Below are 22,691 nucleotides of genomic sequence, written 5' to 3'. Positions count from 1 at the left end.
TTAAACTAATCATGCAAGCTAATGTGCTCTCACTCAAAGGTCATCCACAGACATAAAGGGACATTACACTGATTGCTTTACCAGACCAAGGCTTTGTTGCATAAACCCAAGACATTTCTTGCAAAAAGCTGGGAAGGCCAAATTCTCATGTGTGCTGAGCTTGCTGGACATACGCAATCGCTTAAAACAATTATGAATGATGGTATAGTTATAGTTAAAAGGAAAAACACAGGAGTTTGCATATATAACATACTGTAGAGAACATATTTAACACTAAAATATTGAATTGCCATAAAAGAATATTAAATTGAGTGGAAGAGGTAATGCTGCGGTAAATCTTGTCATCGATACAGTCATGTGATGCAGAGAAGACGTATTTATCGAGTTTACTACAGTGAGAACAGTCTGCTGGTAATTCTGGTTTATTCATTTTATATGCAGTACATTAGTATGCAACTTTATCCAAAACTCAATCCTGTTTGGAACGGAAACATTGTTTTGACTGCAGGACAAATACTAAATCATGTTTTCCGCCTCATTCTTGTTGTGCATGTGTGTGTGTGTGTGTGTGTGTGTGTGTGTGTGTGCGTGTGTTTGTGTGTGTGTGTGTGTGTGTGTGTGTGTGTGTGTGTGTGTGTGTGTGTGTGTGTGTGTGTGTGGAGGAGATTGAAGAAGTGGAAGGAGGAATATATTTTACCTTTATCTGAAAAATTGATATGAATCAAAAAAAAATATTGGTGTGCAGTGGTAGGGAACAGAAGCTACATTGAATACATTGGTTTGAATGCATCATAATGATTAGCACCTCTTTCATATTTCTGTGAAATCCAGCAGGGTTTGGAAAAGTAAATCCAGATGGTGCAGAGAAGCCAAGCAATCGGAGCAGGGGGAGGATGGGCGGAGGATTCAGAGTGGGCCTCCCCATAGTTGTATTTGTTTGGTTACAGACAGCAGGATGGTTGAGTCAGGGACATGTAGAGTTATATAGTTACTTGCATTTTGACCAGCATACTCAGCAGGACTGTTCATTACATCCAACACTTGATTCTTCTTGGTCTGAGGCTGCAGAGGTGAGGAGCTGTTTTAATAACAAACTTTGTTGCTGCATGCTCAGTTTTAGAAACAAATGGGTTTTTTATGGTAAGACTCTCATCCCTATTTTCATTGTAAGAGATTAGCAGGGGCTATCTTCGCAGTTCAAATTACAAATGAATGAAGGGGAGATGGATTCTTCAAATGCAGTTTGGACATTTTTAATTTTCAGTCAGCCACAGTGGAGATATCAATGTATAAAATCAAGAAAACTAACTTGCAGTCAAATCTGAGGGTGTAGGTTTCAAGGAGTAGAATATACGGTAAGTAGCAAAAGGTATAAGCTGTAAGGGGTTGACTCCAATATATTCACCAGGAAAACATACATTTGACCTCATACATTTAATGTATCACATTAAGAAAATATTGAGGTAGGGAACATATGACCCTAGGAACGTGGACAGAAGTTTGCACAAGACGTGTGTAGACAATGTGAAAACCGATAATTGTTTACAAAGCTTACATGCCCCTCTTCACTTGATATTTCATTCAATCTGATTCTACAGTGCAGCTTAGTCAGGTATGGCATCTGAGCGTTGGTTTTGCAACATCCTGTGTTCTACTTTTTACAATGACGCGTGGTTATGCTCTACATTAGATGTGGGCATAATTCTGCAGACAAATCACTCAGACAAATTTTCAGGCCAGATGAATCATAGATTTCATTCTGTATACAGATATTTTTATCTTGTTACATCTGCTCTGATTTGGTCTAATAATCAATATTTTACATTTAGGTACATGCTGTGCACACTGTAAAGACTTTACATAAGACTATATGCTTAGATCATAGGGCACTGACGCACAACAGTTCCATGTATCATACGCACAAGGACTTTGACTTGTCTAATTGGTACTGAACATTACTTCACAGTTCCAGGAAAAAAAACTGACTGAGACACTGGACAAAGAGCAAAATGTAGCAGGCAGTCAGATTTCTAAAAAACAAAGGCATACTGTGTGGCAGACACTGATTCAAAGTCAATTTGAGTCTGTAGATTTGGAGTAGTTGGTAACATTTGAGAACGCATTGACAGGGCAAAAATATTAAACACAGGTCTCAGCTGGCATTTGAACAAGCACACATGCTCACACAGTGAATCTCCTGTCCGGTTTACAGGAGACATCGAATTTGTCAAAATGTTTTGTGCATTGTCAAGCAATTAAATGGGAAGCTACAAAAAAATGAAATCAACCACAACATTAACAACACTATGAAGTTTATATGCAAATACAGTATGTTATCAAACTGTTCTCGATCTACACATCCAGCATATATAGTAGTCTGGTAACGTGCTGCGGAGAAAATGTGGAGAAGTTTGCCAAGCGACCGAACTGATCAGCGTTGGTTTTGACGCGAGTCGAAGTGTGACGAGCGAGAAGCGACTGTTCAGTGTACACAACATGGTGGCTTCTGTGGATAATGCTTTTTTCTCTTCAATCCTTCTGTTGGAATATGGACCGGGCTCCTGAAATTGTGCCTTTTATCCATAAATTTGCGTTACACAAACAGCAAATATCCTTTTCCGACATGTTTTTTTTTCTGAGCTGTGCCTCATTGCTGTTAGTAGGTCATATGCTTTGTTGATCTGGTTGGTTGATTTGGCCCGTATGTTGGTAATAGACAGATGGTCCAATCAGCAACCAGTATTTTCACCCCTTCACAAAAGATGGATATGCTGGGCAAATGAGAATCAATCCATCTGGTGGAGTCAGGTTACAGATATAGAGCATTTATTATATTAACTCTCCTTTTTGTGTCTTGTGTAGTCTCCACCAACTATATATAACATATTTGGCTCTTTAGCAGGCCTGCCGCATGTCTTCCCTGTGCCTGGGACAAGATTTTTATGAGCTTATCTTCAAAAGTTGCATCCTACATTTTCAAGTGGTGAATCTGATCAACGATCGATCAATTATCTCTTTTCTTGTGAGGGAAAGAAAGAAAATATTTTTTTTCCTCCCCCCTGCAGGGCCGGGACAACTGTACGGGTGTTCCCCCTTGACAGCAGGCCTGTCTTTAGCTAAACAATACTCCTTTATCTTCACCAGCTAGTCGCTAACTTTGTCTGTTTGGAGCTGGGGCAGTAGCTGCCTGCTGTAAACAAGGTGGATGAGAGCCAAAACAATAAAGACACAAAAACTCTGCAGAGTTGTCAGTAGAGTTGAGCGACCGTTCAACATCACATTTGGGCTGTTCACGATCATGATGCACATGCAACAGAAGGGTATAAAAACAATTTCCACAATGCTTATTTTCAGCTTATTCCTCGTCCCATGATAACGTAGAGTGAATTATTGGCATCCTTTAACTGACAGTCATCTGTTATAATCAGGTGCATGCTACATGTGTATTCTCTTTTCTTAGAGATTTCTGGTAAATAAACAATGTGAATAAACCACCTGTCACACCTTCAATGTATATTATCTTAAAGATCCCCTCCAGACATTATTAAAACTTAGACAAATAGTCTGCTTGGGGCAATAATGTGTGTCTGATGTGTTACTGTTCACAAGAAAATGTCATTTCCACATTAAAACACTCTTAGAGGCATCTGCTCCTTCTACCTCATTAAATATTCCAGAATCTATGCATATGCAAATGTTGTCTCCTACTTCACTGTAATGTCCAATATCAGTGAATGTGAAGTGGCACCTTCAAGTTTCTACAATGGACAGGGATTGACTTCCAAACTAGCTGTGATGTCACAAATCATGCCTTTAGGCCTGTCCCTTAAAATCGGACAGAAACTTTCCACTTTCAGCAGATAAATGTGAAAACATCTTTCTAGTGTCAAACTCTGCACATTCTTTCTGTTCTGTTCAGTGAAGCTCAAACCTTAGAAACAAAAAGGAAATCATAGTTTTCAGGGGAGGACGACTTAAACATTTGTCAGGTGGCCTGAAGCAACTCCAAAAATGAATACAGGTGTTGCTCCATGTCTGAAGGATGTGCAAATTGTCAATAGTTTGCCGACACATGTAGGTGCAATCAGCATTCATCCGATGATTTTTCATTTCTGGGTTCATGTGAACCTTTAGACCTTTTCCGACAAGGCCTCAGCCTGGCCAAAAGGGCAAGGCCCCAAAGCCTTTTCCGGCCGCCTGGTCAGAAACAAAGGGAAGATCGCTGACAACCAGGCCAACCCCTCCCCCACACAGTTCTCACACCAAGGTGTGAACCTTCCAAGGGACCCCAAACTGTCAGTCCATTGGCTGACTTGACTTCCTAAAACATGACATCGTCATGTTTATAAAAGTGGAGAGCACCATTTTCTCTCCCTCTTTCTCTCGGATCTTCTCTCTCTTGTGCTGGATCCAGGGACCCGCTGCCAGCTGTCCCTACGCCCTGACCATGGCCTGTATGGAGTAGGACCATCAGCCAGGTTAACCAGAACTAGTTACCAACCCAACTGAGAGAACAAAGAGCAAGCTGATTCCTCTTTTGTTTGAAGGGCAAACAACAAGGACAAGAATCAACTTTCTTCACAAAGACCACCTTTCAACAGCAGTAGTGACCTGGTTTTCTGACAAACTTGTCCTAAGAGAAACCACAACGCAACCTCGTCTTTACATAGACTGGTAACTAAACACCAATTGGCCATTATAACATGTTATGAGACTTTATGAACTGCTAAGCACAGAACCGTAACTCTGTTAGGATTTATGTTTTTTTGGCAGTTTTTCAAGCCCTTTATTGATAGGACAGACAGGAAATGGGGTAAGGGAGAGAGGGGGAGACACGCAGCAAATGCTGCAGGTCGGAGTCGAACCGGCGGCCGCTGCCTTGAGGACCTTCAGCCTATTTACATGACTGTTGATTTCAAGGATGATTATGTGTGACTGTGTTGATTCAGTTAAGTTGAGGATGTTTGTTAGCAATGCTCCACACAGTTATTTCATGCACTAACACTTTGTTCACTTTAACTGTAGACCATACACACATAACCTGAATTTAGACCTTTTTAGATCTTTTCAGCTGCTTGCTTATTGTGTGTTCAGAAAGTCACACCCACACATGCCCCCTCCTCCTCTTTTTCACACACACACACACGCACACACACACACACACACACACACACACACACACACACACACACACACACACTCACACACACATTTAGCTTTAGTTAGTTTTATTGTGTGTTTTGTTTGTGCATTTATTAATTTGTTATTACATGTTTGTTTACAATATGTCTGTTTATTTAATATTACACAAAGATGAATGTCCAGCCTCTTCTAAGAAAATAACTTTTAAATCCTTCAACTGCGTAAACTATTACATTATTTGGTATTTAACCCTCAATGAATATTTTAGAAAATTTAATGAGACTTTTATATTTTTTATCACTTCCGTTCCTAATTGCGGTGCCCCCAAAGAACTCTAGCTTAACTAGAGTCATTTTGTTTTAATCATTTTTTGATAATTATTGGTGATAGCTATTAATTACTTGATTTACTTGATTAAAGATACATTTATTGTGAATACTTAACGTCATAATCTGTTATGACGTGAGTCAAGGCCTTACAGCAATAGGAGGGGTTCTACTGCAGCTTGAGCACTATATGCATAACTGTTCAGTAAAGTTCTGTGTCTCTTCCACAGTGATGGGGTCATATCCAGCCATGGCATTCATCCTGCTGTTTTTAGCTGCTCTGTCCTCCGGTTGTGACGGTGGAAAAGTGTTGGTGTACCCTGTAGACGGGAGCCACTGGCTCAACATGAAAATCCTGTTGGAGTCGCTCAATTCTCAGGGACATCAAATCACAGTATTACGTTCCTCCACCAGCTGGTATATTTCTGAATTCTCCCCCCATTACACCTCCATCACCGTTATCCAGGAACAGTCCCAAAATCTAGAGAGCCAAGAATACATGACCTCTTTCTTGAAGAAGTCAATAGAGATCCGTCGCAATAAAGGCTCGTTGTGGGCGTTTCTGGACTTCTATAGGAATCTTTTCGACATGATGGAGGAGAACCAGAAAGTTGTGGCAAAACTTGTCATCAGCATCTTTGAGAATAAAGCGCTAATTAAGGAGCTGAAGGAAACTGGATATGATCTTTTTCTTACTGACCCTGCGTTTCCAGGTGGAGTGCTATTGGCACACTATCTCCAGCTTCCTTTGGTTTTCAATGTGCGCTGGCTTTTCAATGGAGAGGCCCACTTCGCCATTGCTCCTTCTCCTCTGTCCTACGTCCCCGCATTATTCTCTGACAGCTCTGACAAGATGGACTTTTTCCAAAGACTCAATAATATTGTCTGTTATGGTGTATTTGTTTACATGTACCACCTTGTCTCAAATCCGCCTTACCAGGCTGTGTGTGATCATTACTTTGGATCTGATGTCAGCGTCATGTCTCTCATGCAGGGAGCAGATCTCTGGCTTATGAGGGTTGACTTTACATTTGAGTTCCCTCGTCCCACCATGCCTAATGTGGTCTACATTGGAGGGTTCCAGGGTAAGCCCTCCAAGCCCCTTTCACCAGATTTAGAGGATTTTATGCAGAGTTCTGGTGAACACGGGGTGGTTGTTATGACTCTGGGAACCCTGCTGAGTGACCTTGGCCCTGATATATCGGAGATCATCGCCGCAGCATTTGCCAACCTCCCTCAGAAAGTCGTGTGGAGACATATTGGGAAAAGACCTTTGAATCTCGGAAACAACACCATGCTGCTTGAATGGCTGCCGCAAAACGATTTACTAGGTCACCCTAAAACCAATGTTTTTGTCACGCATGGGGGCACTAATGGACTTTACGAGGCCATCTATCATGGAGTCCCAGTTCTGGGCATTCCTCTCATATTTGACCAGCATGACAACATGATCCGCATGAAGTCCCGGGGAGTGGCTGAGATTGTTGAGGTGACCACCTTGGATGTTGAGTCTCTGACGAGTTCTCTGGAGAACATTCTAGACCCAGAAAAGCCATATAAACAGAATATGCTCAAACTGTCACAGCTTCATCGTGACAAACCAATGAAACCCATAGACAGCGCCATTTTCTGGATGGAGTACGTCATGAGACACAAGGGCGCACCACATCTGCGCACTGAGTCATATAAGTTGCCATGGTATGCATATCATTGTCTAGATGTGATGGCAGTCTTGGCAGCATGTGGTTTGCTGATCTTTGCACTACTTTGGTTTTCCTGTAGATATCTCATTAGATGTTTAACAATGACCAAGAAGTCCACATACAAATCTAAGAATGAATAGATAACCTCATGATGAAGCAAGCTGGAAACTGTTGATAAGAGAGAGATAAAACTGATCTTTAATTTACAGTGGTACAGAAACTATGGACTATGGACTGATCCTAATTCTTTATACAATGTTCTGGGTAAATACTTGACTCTGATTGGCTGCAGGGTGTCCATTCAAATGTGATGGGACACCCACTATCTTGTTCTGTAGAAACCATCAATGAAATAAAAACGAAAAATCTGAATTAGATCCGAATTTTGGGACAATGACGCGGCATAAGCGTTAACTTGTCTAGGATGTTAAACACACCGTCAAATTATATTTACTGTTTGTCAACCGTACAAAATGTTATTGACTTTGAAACTGGCTAGCATAATGTCGGTGTTAGCTTTCTGGCTCACAGCTGTGGCTCTATGAGTTATTTGTTGACAAAACTTTAGATTTTCATTTCAAATCGCATGAAAATATATATGAATGTCTTTTAAGAATGTTGTATGTGCAATAAACTTTGGTATAATCAGGTAAATGTCCTTCCAGGTTTCCTTTATCAGGAATCAATGGACAACATAATAGCTTTAAAATGTTCAAATGATTGGCTCTGTTATAAATGCTGAACTGTTTGCATATGTCATATACTGTATAATGTCTAAAATGCATCATGAATTAGTTTTACAGTGTTATATTATGTAATTTGATATTTTTATATATCAAATTACATAATTCATCATTTTCCATTTCTGGCAATTATCATTAGTTTGTATATTATAATACCTGTGACTCACAAAAATAAAAAACTTACGACCGTCTGGACAGTTTTCAGTCTTGATCTTGATCTTATTACATTTACCACACTCCTGTTTTAGTAAGTAGAGACCATGCATGCAACTAGACTTTCTGAACCCTAACTACTGTACATAGTAATGCGCAAATTTATCATTCAAACATCGCGGCGATCGCCCTGTTGACTGTAATCAGCCTATTGAAAAAAAAGGTGACATTCCCTGGCAGTGGCTGATGTTTATCTGCGTTGTCACACCAGTGTTGGGCTGGCTACAGGTTGTGTTACAAAAGTTTATGACGCAGTTTGTTTTTAAAGTAAAAATCTCTTCCGAAATCTTTTTCATCTGAAAGGTTATATTAAAGGTCATTTGGATGATTGAATCTGTGCTCATTCAAAGATAATGTAATGTAAAAGAGTAATTTTTAATAATAAATATTACTATGTTTCCCTGGCACAAAAGGGGTAATAAATAATAACAACAAAGAAATAAACAGTCATAAAACATTGGTACTGGCCAAATTGTTGTTTTAAACATTGGTGCAGCCCTCCAACTGCACAGGATGTGATTCTTGTCTCTCGAGAAATGACACAGTTATCTTGATATTGTGTTTATTTGCAACACTAATCAGCATGTGGTAAACACAGCATGTCAAACAAGAACAAATACCAAACTGTATAAAAGCATTTTTCAGGCAAAGAAATCAAGACATCAAGACAAGAAAACAACTGACAATTTCACTAAGCTATTTGTGATTTAACAGTTCATTTTAAAATCTTAACTCTTAACTCTTCATCTGCAGTTTTTGCCACAGACACAGAGCTGGAGTTTGACTGAAACAAAAAGCTGAACATCTGACGAGTTTGCTGGAGCAGTCGTCTGAGCTGAGCAGCAATATCTTCATTTCCATGGAAATAAACCAGAGGGTTGAGAGCACTGTTCAGACACACAAGGCCACGACTTATCTGATGAGCAATGTAGACTCCATTGGACCATTCAAGGCATATCTTCTCTTTTTGAAGAACTCTTGACCAGAGGTTGAGGTTCTTCAATACATGATAGGGGATGTAACAGACAGAGAAGAGAAGAATCAGGATGCACAACAACTTCAAGCATCTCTGTTTCAGTACCTTGTCAGTGGTATTTGTGCGGCAGAGAACGACCATCACATGTCCATAGCAGCCCAGTGTGACCAGGAATGGGATACAAAACCCAGTGAGTGTCCTTCCGAGGCTGTACTTCAGATAATCCTCAACATAGGACTTATGGGTGGTGTCATAACATTTCCCAGGCTTGTGTCCATATGTTTTTCTGAAGAACATCTCTGGAAGACTTTGGGCACTCACCATGAGCCAGACCACGACTGAGATAGTCACAGAGTGAGTGACAGTTATTCTTCCCATCACTCTCATTGGATGGACAACAGCCAGGTACCTGTACACACTTATACAGGTAAGGAACCCAATGCTGCCATATAAATTCATGTTGAAGCAGAATCTGGTTATCTTGCAGAACGTGTGTCCAAAGATCCATTTACTCTCCATAAAGTAGTACACCATCAAAAATGGGAGTGTGAGCAGGTACAACATATCAGCAAGTCCAAGGTTGAGAACAAACACATTGACGTTACCCAGTTTCTTCCAGTTGTGCAGCAAAGACTTCAGTCCCCATCCATTAGCCACCAGACCAACGATGAAGACTAAGATGAACACGGGAGGAAGGAATTTGTGTTCAAAGGTAAAGCTGACACGAGTGCACGCAGACTTATTCATCCTGTCTTCTGCAAAGAAGACTTAAATCTTAACCTCCTGTTTATGATCTGGCTTATGAGAAGTGGAAGAAAACATGACCTACAATTTGTTCAAAGACGACTTCCTGTCTAAAGCACTCTCTCAACTGTAGATTCGAGATAATGATCAAATCTATGTGCATGTGTGCTTTGTCCATTTGCCTGCTTGTGCACAAGGAAATGTAAAAAATTGGCCACAGGGTGGAGTCAAAGTCAAGGTTTTAGTTGATCTATATCACAGTAGTTCAAAAGAGAAAGAGATGTGTGTGACAGAGCAACATGTTTTTTTTTTTTTCTTTTAGTGTGCTGTTTGTGATGGTGGTGCAAACAGAAAGGTCGTCAAGTAGTTTTGATGAGCAAAATGTGCAAAATGAACTGGGATGATGTACACTGATATAGGAGTTTAGTGTGAGGTGGCTGTTCTGCATGTGTACTGAACTCATACTAAAAGGGTAGGGGAATTAATCAAATTAATACATTTTTACCCATATTTAGTAGGTAAGGCATATTGAATGAAATACATCAGTAATGTTGAGTGTTCCTTGTCTTCTTGTTCAATGCTCTTTTAGACATTTACAGTTAAATGTGACTGTGTACAATGCTTTAGTTATTAACTGCTGATGTAAAATACAAGTAACCTACAGGGCGCAGCTTCACCCTGCAGGCTTTAACCAAGTCTCCACCACAGCGACCACATGGTTGATCATATAAGGAAGTGCTAAAAACAGCAGTTCTCCAAGTGTCCACTAGGAGTAGTTTGCATAATAGAGCAGTTTCTCATTGACCCCCATGTTAAATAGGCCATTTTAATAGCATAATTAAACCTATTTAAGGCCTGGTACGAAAACACATTCTAGTCTGTATGTTTCGGTCATATCTCCATGACAACACTGAGGGGGTTGAATTTTTTCTGTACCAGGCTATTTTTTATTTCATTGGAGGTTAAAGTTTGTGAATAATTAGGGGCGCGGCCTCTTGAGTGACAGATAGCCCCTGACCCTCACTTGGCCTCGGAAGCTAGTTGTCATGATTAGCATGCTAACTCTGTTATCTCGACCTAGACTGCAGTCATTTGTGTGGTCGTGTTACCATAAGTGAAAAGATGGTTTGCTCTGCGATCAACTGTACCAACAAATGGTTTAGGAACACAGCATGTTAGCTCTGTTATCCTAATAAAATAGCCGCACTTGCACCATGACTTGCAGTATAAGTTAGCCTACTATCTATGGCACTTACACTAGATGCTAATCTGGAGCACCGGGAGGATTCAGGCCATGAGGGTCGGTGTTTTACTGTCTATGGGCATGGCACTGTGTTGAATATCAGTTTAAATCATAGATCATAAATGCAGGTTGCACTTCACTCCCACAGCCGGTGTGTTTTCCACTAGAGTGACACGGGAGTGCCTCTACTCGACTCACGGAGCCGGTGTAATCTCGGATAGCAACACAGAGCGCCGTGTCTACCCTCTAAAGAAATCCTGTTCCCTTTACAAAATAAAGTAAAAGACTGCCCCCCCAGTCCCAGAAAAAAAATCTCAACAATGACTCCCACTCCCGTCTATCAAGCAGCGTGTTCTGTTAGCTTAGCTAATTTTGCAAATCGCCAGCCAGATGGACCTATCTCCCTACCCCAAACGTCAGTGCCCTTTTTTAGGTAGAGGAAATTAGGCCGAGTAACAGTCTGACAAGATGGCGGCTCCCACTGACGAATATGATTGTATCAAGTTGAGAGAGCCGGCCCGACGGAGAGGCTACGTCCATTTTCTAAACAGTCTATGGATAGAACATGATATGTTAGGGTGAAACTGTGAAATAACCAAACAGCTTTTCAAAGCTCTAGAGACAAGCAGGTTTAATATCATACCAGAGGAGCAGACACTGTATTTGCTGTGTGAGAATGAGGTTCATTTTTAGTTCTACTGTCCTGTTCAGCACGACATGTTTGTTTTAGTAAAATTACCTCAATCTCTGTTGATTTATTTTGTCTGGATGACTGAAAAACTTGGTTTGTGTTTGAGTCATTGAAGCTCATTCAATTTGCATCTTGTTTATTTTCACCCGTTCGCTCTATGAACTTCCTGTTTTACACAAAAACAGGAAGTTCTATATTTTATACAAAATATGTCACACATAGCATGAGCCTCCCAACCACAACACATGGTCCTGTTTTCTGAGCAAACCTTTGTGAAAATGAACAACTGACATGTTTCAAACAGTTTCATTTTCTTTTTTGAAATCTGAGCCTTTTTTGAGCATGTTAACAGCAGTATGATCACTAAATAGATTAAAAACATGACCCAGTGCAATAATAGTGGCAGATGATGCAATACAAGTGTCATTTTCACACATATATTAGACAATTCACAGTAGATGAAGTTGACTAGGAGTGATGGGTGGCCACATGATGACTGCTTGATGAGCTTGCTGTACTCGTCATGTGGAGGTAAACCAGAGGGTTGAGAGCACTGTTCAGACACACAAGGCCCCGACTTATCTGATGAGCAATGTAGACTCTATTGAACCAGTCACGGCATATCGTCTGTTTTTGAAGAACTCTTGACCAGAGGTTGAGGTTCTTCAATACATGATAGGGGATGTAACAGACAGAGAAGAGAAGAATCAGGATGCACAACAACTTCAAGCATCTCTGTTTCAGTACCTTGTCTGTGGTATTTGTGCGGCAGAGAACGACCATCACATGTCCATAGCAGCCCAGTGTGACCAGGAATGGGATACAAAACCCAGTGAGTGTCCTTCCAAGGCTGTACTTCAGATAATCCTCAACATACTTGTCACCAGTTGTATCGAAACAGTTCTCAGTGTTGTTTCCAGATGTTTTGCTGAAGAACATCTCTGGAAGACTTTGGGCACTCACCATGAGCCAGACCACGACTGAGATAGTCACAGAGTGAGTGACAGTTATTCTTCCCATCACTCTCATTGGATGGACAATAGCCAGGTACCTGTACACACTTATACAGGTAAGGAACCCAATGCTGCCATATAAATTCATGTTGAAGCAGAATCTGGTTATCTTGCAGAACGTGTGTCCAAAGATCCATTTACTCTCCATAAAGTAGTACACCATCAAAAATGGGAGTGTGAGCAGGTACAACATATCAGCAAGTCCAAGGTTGAGAACAAACACATTGACGTTACCCAGTTTCTTCCAGTTGTGCAGCAAAGACTTCAGTCCCCATCCATTAGCCACCAGACCAACGATGAAGACTAAGATGAACACGGGAGGCAGGAATTTGCCTGTAAAGTTAAAGCTGATATGTTGACAAGATGTGTTGTTCATTTTTTTCTGGACAGGTAGTACAGCTCCTTCTCTTGTGGGTTTGAAATAAAATAGGCAGAAAAAGAATCACAGCATGGGAGGTTCAGAGAGGACTTCCTGTTTTACCACAGCATCTACAAACCAGAATTGAGTTCCTGCACCTGCCACCATCCAGGAAATAACATGGGTTGGGCTGGTTTCTTAGATTTAAAAATATAATAATATATAAGATGAGTACTCAAGCATTCCATTTGGCATTATTTATTCAACATAATGAGTACTCGTTTCTTTTTTACTGTTTTGTAACTTTCAGTATACTCAGGTTAAAATAAAGTAGCGTACTTTAGTTTAATAGAAATATAATACAATTTTCCAAAAGTGATTACATGTATACTTTTACCTTTTGTGCTTCATTTAATGTATATTTAAGATATATTTTCTAAAAGCGTACTTCAAAATACATGTTCAGTTCAACTTCAGTGTGCTAAAAATATATATATACGTATTCTGCAATATTTAAAGTGTTATTTCAGTGCACTAAAGGTACTTTATTGAAAGTGTATTGTTAACTGTGCATAAGTATAATATACTCAATTTCAAAACTTATAGAGGAAAAATTTAGTATAGTCTACTTTTTTATCCTTTTAATGTCGAAACTGTTGAAAATGATACTAAACTTAAGTAGACTTGAATGTGACAAAAATAAATGAATATACATACTAAAAGTGAACTTTAAACACAAGTAATAATTCAAGTATAATCAAAGGGAATATTTTATATTTGTACTGTTTGAAGTAAAAGTACAATGTCTTGCAAAATTAAAAGCCTTTGACATCCAGTGTTTAGGGAAACTGTCATTTTTCCATGATGGTTCAAATTGATTCTAACGCGCTTAAACATGTATTTTGTAAGTGCATTTATAATATAAAAATCCCTTAACTTTTATGCAAACAAAGTACACTTATAGTAATTAGAAAGTAGGACTTGAGCACAAGTTAGTCTCAACTTAGTACTTAAAACAAATTTCAAATCATAACTGAATGTCTAGCTCTAGATAGAAACATATCCTGTGTACCTAACCATGTATGTAGCCAGCTTTTCATTATGCAGGTTTTTACAGAGATAAAATAAAATGTCCAATGTTATAATTAAACTCTATAGTTTACAGTTTGTGTATAAGAGACACTCATATTACACTAACAAGAGGTGCCAGCTTTCTAAAACAGTCATTTGTCACCTAGGATATAGAGAGCATAAGATTTGTCACATCCTGTCGTAACGTACTTCCTGCTGCTGCCGCTCAACAGTGAGCTGATGTTATCTTATATTACAGGGACTGTTTGAAATAATCCTCTTGTAATAAATTCCTGAAAAGAAATGAAAAGAAAGCTATTGCACTGCGCTCATCCTCAGCAGCAGATTATTTTGTCCACTAGATGTCAGGATGACTCACAAGGTCATCTGAGGATGCATGATTATGTGCAGAATTATAAAGAAGACATCAACAACAAAAGGCCATCAATAGAACCCCATGAATTTGGCTTCATTTTTCATATGAAATACCAGAAATTACTTCTGCGGTGCTGTGTATTTGTGTTTGCAAGTTTTTATCAGCAAAAGGACAAGTGTGCACAATTATTATTGATGAATGATGAAGTGAAACAGTGGGAAAAGTTACAGTATGTACAACGGCACTTCACAGAATCTGTGAATACCATAAATGATATATATATAAAAATATATATATATATATAAATCAAAAGCACAGAAATAATTGAGAGTAAAAATGCAAGACATAAGTAACATTTTTTTTACTATACATAAGAGACATCTGTCCAGAATTATTTACAATAAAACAGAAACTGAAGAAATAAGTGCAAAGTCACGTGACTACAAACACACAAAGACAAAACTGTACAAGATAAAAGTTGCATTGTTTACGTCAGAAAACAATATCTGTCAACACAACGGTCGGAGTCATTCTGTGGCATAAATTTCTATCAAACAAACAGAAGTCATTGAAATTTGCTCTTAAAGACAGTGTAAATATGTCTTTATATCGATCTTTATGACCAAATTAACATTATGGCCAACTGTCCTCAAGTCATAACTTAAAAACCACCTTTATTGGAATTACAAGAAATGTTTTTTCTTGCCCCAGATGTGTTAATGCAGAATTATTCAAATGTAATCGTTCCACTCGCCCAAATACTTTTGAGCAGCATATGATGCTCAAGAAACATAAAAGGCGACCGTGGATTTTTCACATCAGGTCTTGACGACTGTATGGACCCAGTCACAGAGTCTGTTGACAATAACTTCTGGGTAGAAATCCCCTGCACGTACAATTCAACGGCACTGAGCAACTGAAGATAATGTGTGATGCTTTCATATACTGTATAAACCCCTTCACTAACGTTAGGTTGGAGACCTAATTTACCTGTCGGGCTACACACTGAAGAAAATGACACCACCCAACTCTAGCAGTTAGTCTGACCGGCAGTGAGATGTTGTTACAAGACATAACAGTACATGGAATAAGTAAATCAAAAACTAACTATTTTTCTTTCAAACTTTACAGTTATTTTTTTTTTACTTGCTATTCTGAGTGCATTTGATTGTTTCATTTGTTTTTTTATTGATTTATTTTGCCTGCTTTCTAAGACTGTTTTTATACTGTGTGTTGTTGCTTGCTTTCTTGTGATTTTACCTGTGTAATCTGTAAAGCACTTTGGTTAGCCTTTGGGTATGAAATGTGCAATATAAAGAAATTTGCCTTGGCAAAATGACAACAGAAATCTATTTTTTTTCTCCAAATTCGCATATCTCCACAGTGTAAAGCAATCAGTTGTTTACCCAGAATTGATCATTGTTAGCATGACATGACAGGAAATGGTCCAGTGATGATTTTAACAAAACTTAAATATAAATCACACTTGAAACCAGCTTTAACTCTCTCTCTGTTGGCTCCACTTGACTTTAAGGATTGATTTGTAAATGCTAGTTAAAGAAGTTGTTGTGCCCTCTGACCTCTGGGAGGAAAAGTCTCAGAGAAGGCAAATCAGTGCATGTCTTTCTTAAAAACCCACTTGTTTTCATATTTCTGTAACTTTTGTTTTAAGGGTTACATACTAATTTCTCCTCGTTTTATATATCGTTTTCTCTGCCTCATATATTCCACTCTTTCCCTTTTCTTGTTCCTGTAAAACACTTTGTACATCTGTGTTAAAACAGTGCTATAGACATCAATTAACTAATCTCGTTGCTTCCGATTATTGAATAATATAATTCCATATAATTGACTCTCCCAAGGTGTGGGAGACAAACAGAGTTGTAAATAAGTGCAGTTTGAGATTGTACATGTGTAAAGATCAATGTTCATCCCAAATCAATCACAGTTTTTATCTACAATTATCATTCTCTCTTTCAAGGTCCATCAATGAGAAGTCTTAGTGTTCTGAATGAATCACACAGGCTGATCAGGGCCTGTATCCCCACAGAGCAGGGTTACTGTAAGGTGAGTAGGGGCAGTTGTTATGACAAACACAGGAGTGGATCATCATCACAGCTCGCTGTAACAGTCTCCCGGTGGGGCAGCGGAAGGTTACCTCAGCTGTGGTGGTCTGATAAGGCATGCAGCAGCGGGAGTCAGTGCACTGTCCGCAGTACCGGAGCTGGTAGGCATGGGTGCTGTAACAGCCCTGGTGAACGAGCCGAATGGGGCCTGGTGACGTGTAGCTGGGCTTGCACCGTCCCTGCTGTCCCCACTAGGAAAATACACATGCACAGAAAAAAAGTTACACCAAAACTCCACAGGGTACCTTTAAGATGCAGACACACCAAAGTCACATCAAAGAATCTGCGGAGACAAAGACTAACTGTTGTGTTGCCTACTGTCGTCTTTGTCTGGGCCAATAAGTTGCACTTGAACACATCGCAAAGACTACGGTCAACAGCCATACGTTCTGCGTCTTCATGAGAGGAAATAACTCTCCACACCAGCAGGTGGCAGTATTCTGTTTTTGTCATTCAAAAAACACGAGACCAACAGGACGGATTCAAGATGCTAGTTAGCCAGTTAGGACATCAAGACCGCCACAGATTCAACATCGACAGCTTGACATTGCGTCAGGGCCTTTAATTTTAAATGTTGTTGTGCTCAGCACGGGATCAATTTCTCTAAACTGAGAATAAAATATCAAACTCAGCATAAAACAAAACATTATTTGTGATTTGGATGAACGGACCAATTAAAGCCATCAATGGAACCTAATTACCTTGCATGGTAGCTGAATTCTCACGGTAATATGAGATCATGTGAGAATCAGAAGGAGGATACCATGACAACATGAGAGGCACTGGCTCATTAAAAACAACATGGTGGCTTCTAAAGAGGTTAGCTTAGATGCTGCAATAGCATCAGTTTGATCAGAACTGGAGAGTTTTTCTTCAGTGAGAGAAGAGAACGACACTAGAGGGTTTTCTTGATGTAAGATGTTTTCCCCATAGACTGTATAAAAAATAGATGTAGCATACCCATCGGGGTCCATTCTCTCAACTTGATCCAATCGTCCTCGCCTACGAGTGTCGCCATCTTGTCAGACCTCATTTCCCCTAACAAAAAAGGGCATGTATGTGACATTGGGGGGAGGGAGATTCGTCCATCTGGCTGACGTTTACCTCCAAGGAGAAGTGAGGGCCAGGGGCTAGCTGTCACTCATTAGGCCACGCCCCTAATTATTCAGAAACTTCAACCTCCAATAAAATAAAAACTAGCCTGGTAGAAAAAAAGTTCACCCCCTCAGTGTTGTCATGGAGATATGACCTAAACATTCAGACTAGAATGTTTTTTTGTACCAGGCTTTAAGTAGGTTTAAATATGCTGTGAAAACGGCCTGCTGTGAAAACGTTTATCATGGGGGTCAATAAGAAACTGCTCTATTGTTCAATCTACCCTAGTGGACACTCTGGGAACTGCAGTTTTTGGCACCTTCGCATTGGATCAACCAGGAAGCCGCTGTGGTGGGGGCTTGGTTTTCTCGAGAGTTCGATTGACAGATGGCTCATCCAATGACTTGCCAGATATGTTTATGACAGCGCCTGCCCTTTCCCAATCAGTTTCTAATGACTGCTTCTCAGATGGTTCTGTGTAAGAAACGATCTGACGTGTCAGGTTAGAACCGAATGGGATAAATGAAGAGATACAACCTGACACCATACAGGCAGTAGAAATAAACAGAAGCTCACCATGGGTCTCCTTGGGACGTGCTGAACTGTATCGCAAGGCCGCACTTTACAAAGTCGAGTTTCCATTTGCAGCTTGCAGGCTGGGTTCTGGTTAGAGACACGTGTGGAGACCCCAGCCCCACAGCTCTGGGAACAGGCACTCCACTGGGTGCTTTGCTCTATACAGGTGGAGGCAGGTGGGACCAGTTTGTTTAGAGGATGATCCATCGGGAGAGTTGGCCACAGCCTGCCGGGTCTCATGGCTAAAGAAACCAAATGAAACAACGACTAGAGTGAGAGGAAAATTCAGATCACATCCACAGTTCTCAGAAGAGCACAGTTCTCAGGGACAACTTTCACACTGAGGAAAACTTGATGATTCCCAGGCAAGCCCTGGAGTTACATGGAACCTCGGCACTTAACTAAATTAGTTGCTGATTGAAATCATTCCCCTCAGCAACTCAAGGTAACTTTAATGTCTCATCTGATTGTTTTCTGCTTACAAAAAATTCCCATTCAAAATCTAATCTTGTTTCTCCCAAAACTAACATGTATAATAGCCAGCTGATCTTCAGGAACGACATCGCAGCTTATGTATCCAAGAACAAAATGTTCCCTTGCTGCTCCCGTAAGGTTGTTTGACTCCGACAGTGTTTGGAATTCCAGATGTTTTGAGAGCGGCTTCATTTCCCAAAAACCCCCTCCCACATACACACTCCCCCTTTTAATGGAGTAATAGTCTCTACATGGCTTCATATACTTAATTGTTACACAGCTGCGGTTGTTGTTATGAAACTAGGGAACTAAGAAAAAAGAAATAGGTTTTGACTTTTCCAATGAAATGTGGGATATATTTGGACTTTGGGAGTTTTCCTTTGGCCAGACACACCCCAGTTTAATGCAAAAATGCTCCAGTAAAAACTTCCAGACATGACCACTATGAAAAAACTCATATAAATGATGGAAGGATTATGTTACCATAGATCATCAATGAGCAATGTTTGTAACTGAGTAATCCCTTGATACGGTCACTGGAAAATTGTAGTAAATATCCAGCTCTGATGTCAGGACGTCATTTAAAGGAATGGTACAACATTTTGGGAAATATGGTTATTTGCTTTCTAACAAAGACTTTGATGAGAACGTCGATACTACTTTTATCTCTGTTATGAAGCTACAGCCATGAGACTGTTAGCTTAGCTTAGCATAAACACTCGAAACAGGGGAAAGAACCTAGCATAGCCCTGTCCAGAGGTAATAAGCAAAAGTTGTTGTTTTTAAACTTTTTGTACAGATGAAACAAGCGATTTTCTTAGTTAATTGGTGAGCTTTGGAGGTGAGAGTAGGTGGAACTTATTACATTTGGACAGAGCAACTCTAGCTCTTTCCCCCTGTTTCCTGTCTTCATGATGTTAACTAGGCTAATCAGCTGCTGGATGTACAGTAGCTGCTTATTTAACATACAGACATGAGTAGGGATGGGACAAAATATGATTTTATCAGTGATCACGAGAAAAAAAGGTAAAGTGATTACAGTATTTTTCAGTGCCATTTCAAGAGTTTCAAATCTATTTAGATAAAAGATATCGCAAATTGCATTTTTTTTGGCCAGGAAAATCATGTTGTCCCTCGCATAGACATGATAGCTGTATCCATCATCTTATGTAACTCACGCATATTTCTAAGCTTTTACTGCTTCTGCGAGTAACACATTTACTTTATAACATAAATGGAGGGTGTTTGATGTGTTCCTCCATTAAGGGTTGATTGAACCACCATAATTTATCCATCCACCCGTAGAGTTTACCTGTGATGGCATCCTGAATGACCGTGTTCTCAAGGTTTTCACACACCCACTCCTTGCAGCATTTCCCCGGTAGCCTGACATGTTGTGGGTTGGGACAGTCTGGAGTGGGGAGACGGGCATTCAGAGGACAAGCTGGCACGCAGCTGACCCCTCCACCTCTGCAGTGGCAGTAAGAGTCACAGGAGGGCTGAAACGACTGGCCCTCATGGTAAGTGATGCCGTTCACTTCGCAGCGCAGGTCCTCCTGACCTGTAAGAAACAGCACAGACGGTGTATTAACTTTCTCAATAACACCTGTGTGGGCTTGGATTGATGTGGGAAAGGAAAGGAAGGATGAAAGGATTAGATTAGGTGAAGATAGGACGGGTGGCAGACATGACAGAGGAAAATAAGAGAGCAGTGGGACACAGGAGTTGCTGTCCCCGCCAATGGTTATGTAGTTTTATGGGAAGCCAGGCCTCTCTACTGAGTAACTGAGGAGTCTGTTTTTCAATCCATGCGTGTTGTCTCTGCAATCTATCATGCTGCTCGAAGGGCAGTCATTAGAGGAAATGTGTCAACAGCAGTCCTGGAAATAGAAGTTGAAACATTTTGACACAACACCCCCATCCAGCAGGCTGTCACGCTCTGCAGAGCACACTTCAAACATTAACTGTCTGTTTGTCCCACTCATGCAGACTAACTGACTAACTGTCCATCAGTCTGTCCTGCCCACCCTGACATGATCCTGGCACTCACTGACACACTCCCCAGGGCCTCCGGGGAAGCTGGCGCTGTAGTCACACTGCAGTCCTCTCTGGACGTCGCAGGGAAACCTCTCAGTGCAGGGCTCGCCTTGCTCCCGGGCACACACCTGACAGCAACGACAGCCATCCAGCACCAGCAGGACTCCTGTGGGGCACTGGGGGGCAGAACTGGGGCAGAGGCAGGGCCTGTCACACAGCTGGCACAACATCTGCAGGGACAACACAGGTTCGACAACAGGGCAAGGGACACCATTGTTATCAGCCCATCGCCACAACTATCATAATCATCTTCTAAATGAATAACCTCATGACTACATTTTCACGTTTTTCACAGGAGGATGAGAAGATGTTATTGGTATTCTCAGAATCTAAACGTCGGTATCCAACGCAGTCAAGCCAAACCACTGTTTCCAATTACATGTGTCTGGTGGAGCCAAAATGCAGTAGAGCTGGACGAGCCCAGTCTCACTACCAGAGCATAACAACCCCTTTATTGCTTTATGACACTGCACAGAAATATGGACCAATGCTGCCCGACACGATCATGCTGCTGTGTAGTAATTCTACAAACATTCATTACTGGAACATTCCACATAAAGAGTTATGTTAACAAGTTAAATTGCAATTTTTTAGGCAGAAATGACTGGTCAGATAATTACAGAAAAAATATTTTTCACATTCTTATGATTCAATTTTCAAGCAAAAATGCCAAAAGCTCTCTACTTCCAGCTTCTAAAATGTGAGGAGATTTGCTGCTTTTCTTTGTCTCCTGTGATCATGAACTGAATATCTTTTTTAGTCAGACAAAACAAGTAACTTCATGATTGTGATCGGCATTTTTCGCTAATTACCTTATCAATTTATCATGAAAACAAGCAACATATATTAAAAAGTTACAGTTAACAAGTTAAAATTGTTATTGACAGTCGTACAGACAGGATAGCTACAATCACACTCCTCTTATTCAAGTTAAATCATGTAATCATAAACTGGATATCTGGGTTTATGAGTGTTTGTCAGACAAAACAAAACCAGGAACTTTATGATTATGTGGTAAATTGTGATGGGCATTTTTCACTCTTCTCTGACAAACAACTAATCAATTAATCAGGAAAATGATAAACAGTTGAACAAGTTAAAAGAGTCATAGTCCTAAACTTATCATAATGACGTATATTTCTGGACAGGATGACTATAATCACTCTCCTCTTTTTCACTTCAAATCAGGGTAAACACCATGTTATTTGACCTATAAAACAAATAAAACAACGATATGGATAAATAACCCCACAGAAGTCTTCATTAATAAATATTGTTACCTACACTCTGTCACACACACCACAAAACAATCATCACATTCAGAACAAAGTCGTGGGAGTAAGCCGGAGCAGGCCTCACCTGTGTGGCCACACACAGCAGTACAGCCAGAGCTATCACACAGTCACATAGCAGTCGGTCCATGGGGGCTCGTGTTGCTGATGGAGCTCAGTCTGTCTCACTAACCTGTGTGACGCTTTCTGCTAACTGCTCACTGCTGTGCCTGCTGACATTTATAAAGTCTGGACTCTGATGTCACAGGGCTGACTACCGTGTAAACAGCCACTGGACCAGCATCAGAAATGTTTCACATTCCTCCTCCCTGCTGCCCATTTCCACTTCCAGACACACACACACACCTCCGCCCCCAAGTCTTTCCCCTCTTTTTCCTCTCCTCCCTCTCTTTCCAGTCTTGTGGCGTTCTCGTGTTAAGCTGTGTAAACTAA

At 40.4% G+C, this 22,691-nt stretch overlaps 4 protein-coding genes across 4 annotated transcripts; 1 reads left to right on the top strand and 3 right to left on the bottom strand.

The window, feature by feature from the left end:
* Positions 1–967: 967 nt before the first annotated feature.
* On the top strand, positions 968–7,311 carry LOC310951976 (UDP-glucuronosyltransferase 2B20-like; the record flags this gene model as incomplete). The annotated part of the gene is made up of 2 exons (XM_083920463.1): positions 968–1,070; positions 5,699–7,311. The coding sequence occupies exon 2, from the start codon at positions 5,701–5,703 to the stop codon at positions 7,309–7,311; it is 1,611 nt and encodes a 536-aa protein (XP_083776589.1). The 5' UTR covers positions 968–1,070; positions 5,699–5,700.
* A 1,531-nt stretch (positions 7,312–8,842) lies between these two features.
* Positions 8,843–9,850, bottom strand: LOC310951975 (P2Y purinoceptor 1-like; the record flags this gene model as incomplete). Its single annotated transcript, XM_083920462.1, has 1 exon — positions 8,843–9,850. The coding sequence occupies one exon, from the start codon at positions 9,848–9,850 to the stop codon at positions 8,843–8,845; it is 1,008 nt and encodes a 335-aa protein (XP_083776588.1).
* Positions 9,851–12,249: 2,399 nt separating this feature from the next.
* Positions 12,250–13,170, bottom strand: LOC310951974 (P2Y purinoceptor 1-like; the record flags this gene model as incomplete). The annotated part of the gene is made up of 1 exon (XM_083920461.1): positions 12,250–13,170. The coding sequence occupies one exon, from the start codon at positions 13,168–13,170 to the stop codon at positions 12,250–12,252; it is 921 nt and encodes a 306-aa protein (XP_083776587.1).
* Positions 13,171–14,954: 1,784 nt separating this feature from the next.
* ccn5 (cellular communication network factor 5) lies at positions 14,955–22,466 on the bottom strand. Its single transcript, XM_083920912.1, has 5 exons — positions 22,327–22,466; positions 20,921–21,137; positions 20,183–20,431; positions 18,397–18,638; positions 14,955–16,916 (listed from the first exon to the last, which is right to left on the bottom strand). Exons 1-5 carry the CDS (start codon positions 22,387–22,389, stop codon positions 16,629–16,631), a joined length of 1,059 nt encoding a protein of 352 aa, XP_083777038.1. The 5' UTR covers positions 22,390–22,466; the 3' UTR covers positions 14,955–16,628.
* Positions 22,467–22,691: the final 225 nt, after the last annotated feature.

Source organism: Echiichthys vipera, assembly GCF_963691815.1.
Source record: "Echiichthys vipera genome assembly, chromosome: 9".
Taxonomy (NCBI): domain Eukaryota; kingdom Metazoa; phylum Chordata; class Actinopteri; order Perciformes; family Trachinidae; genus Echiichthys; species Echiichthys vipera.
This window is presented reverse-complemented; position numbering and strand designations above follow the sequence as displayed.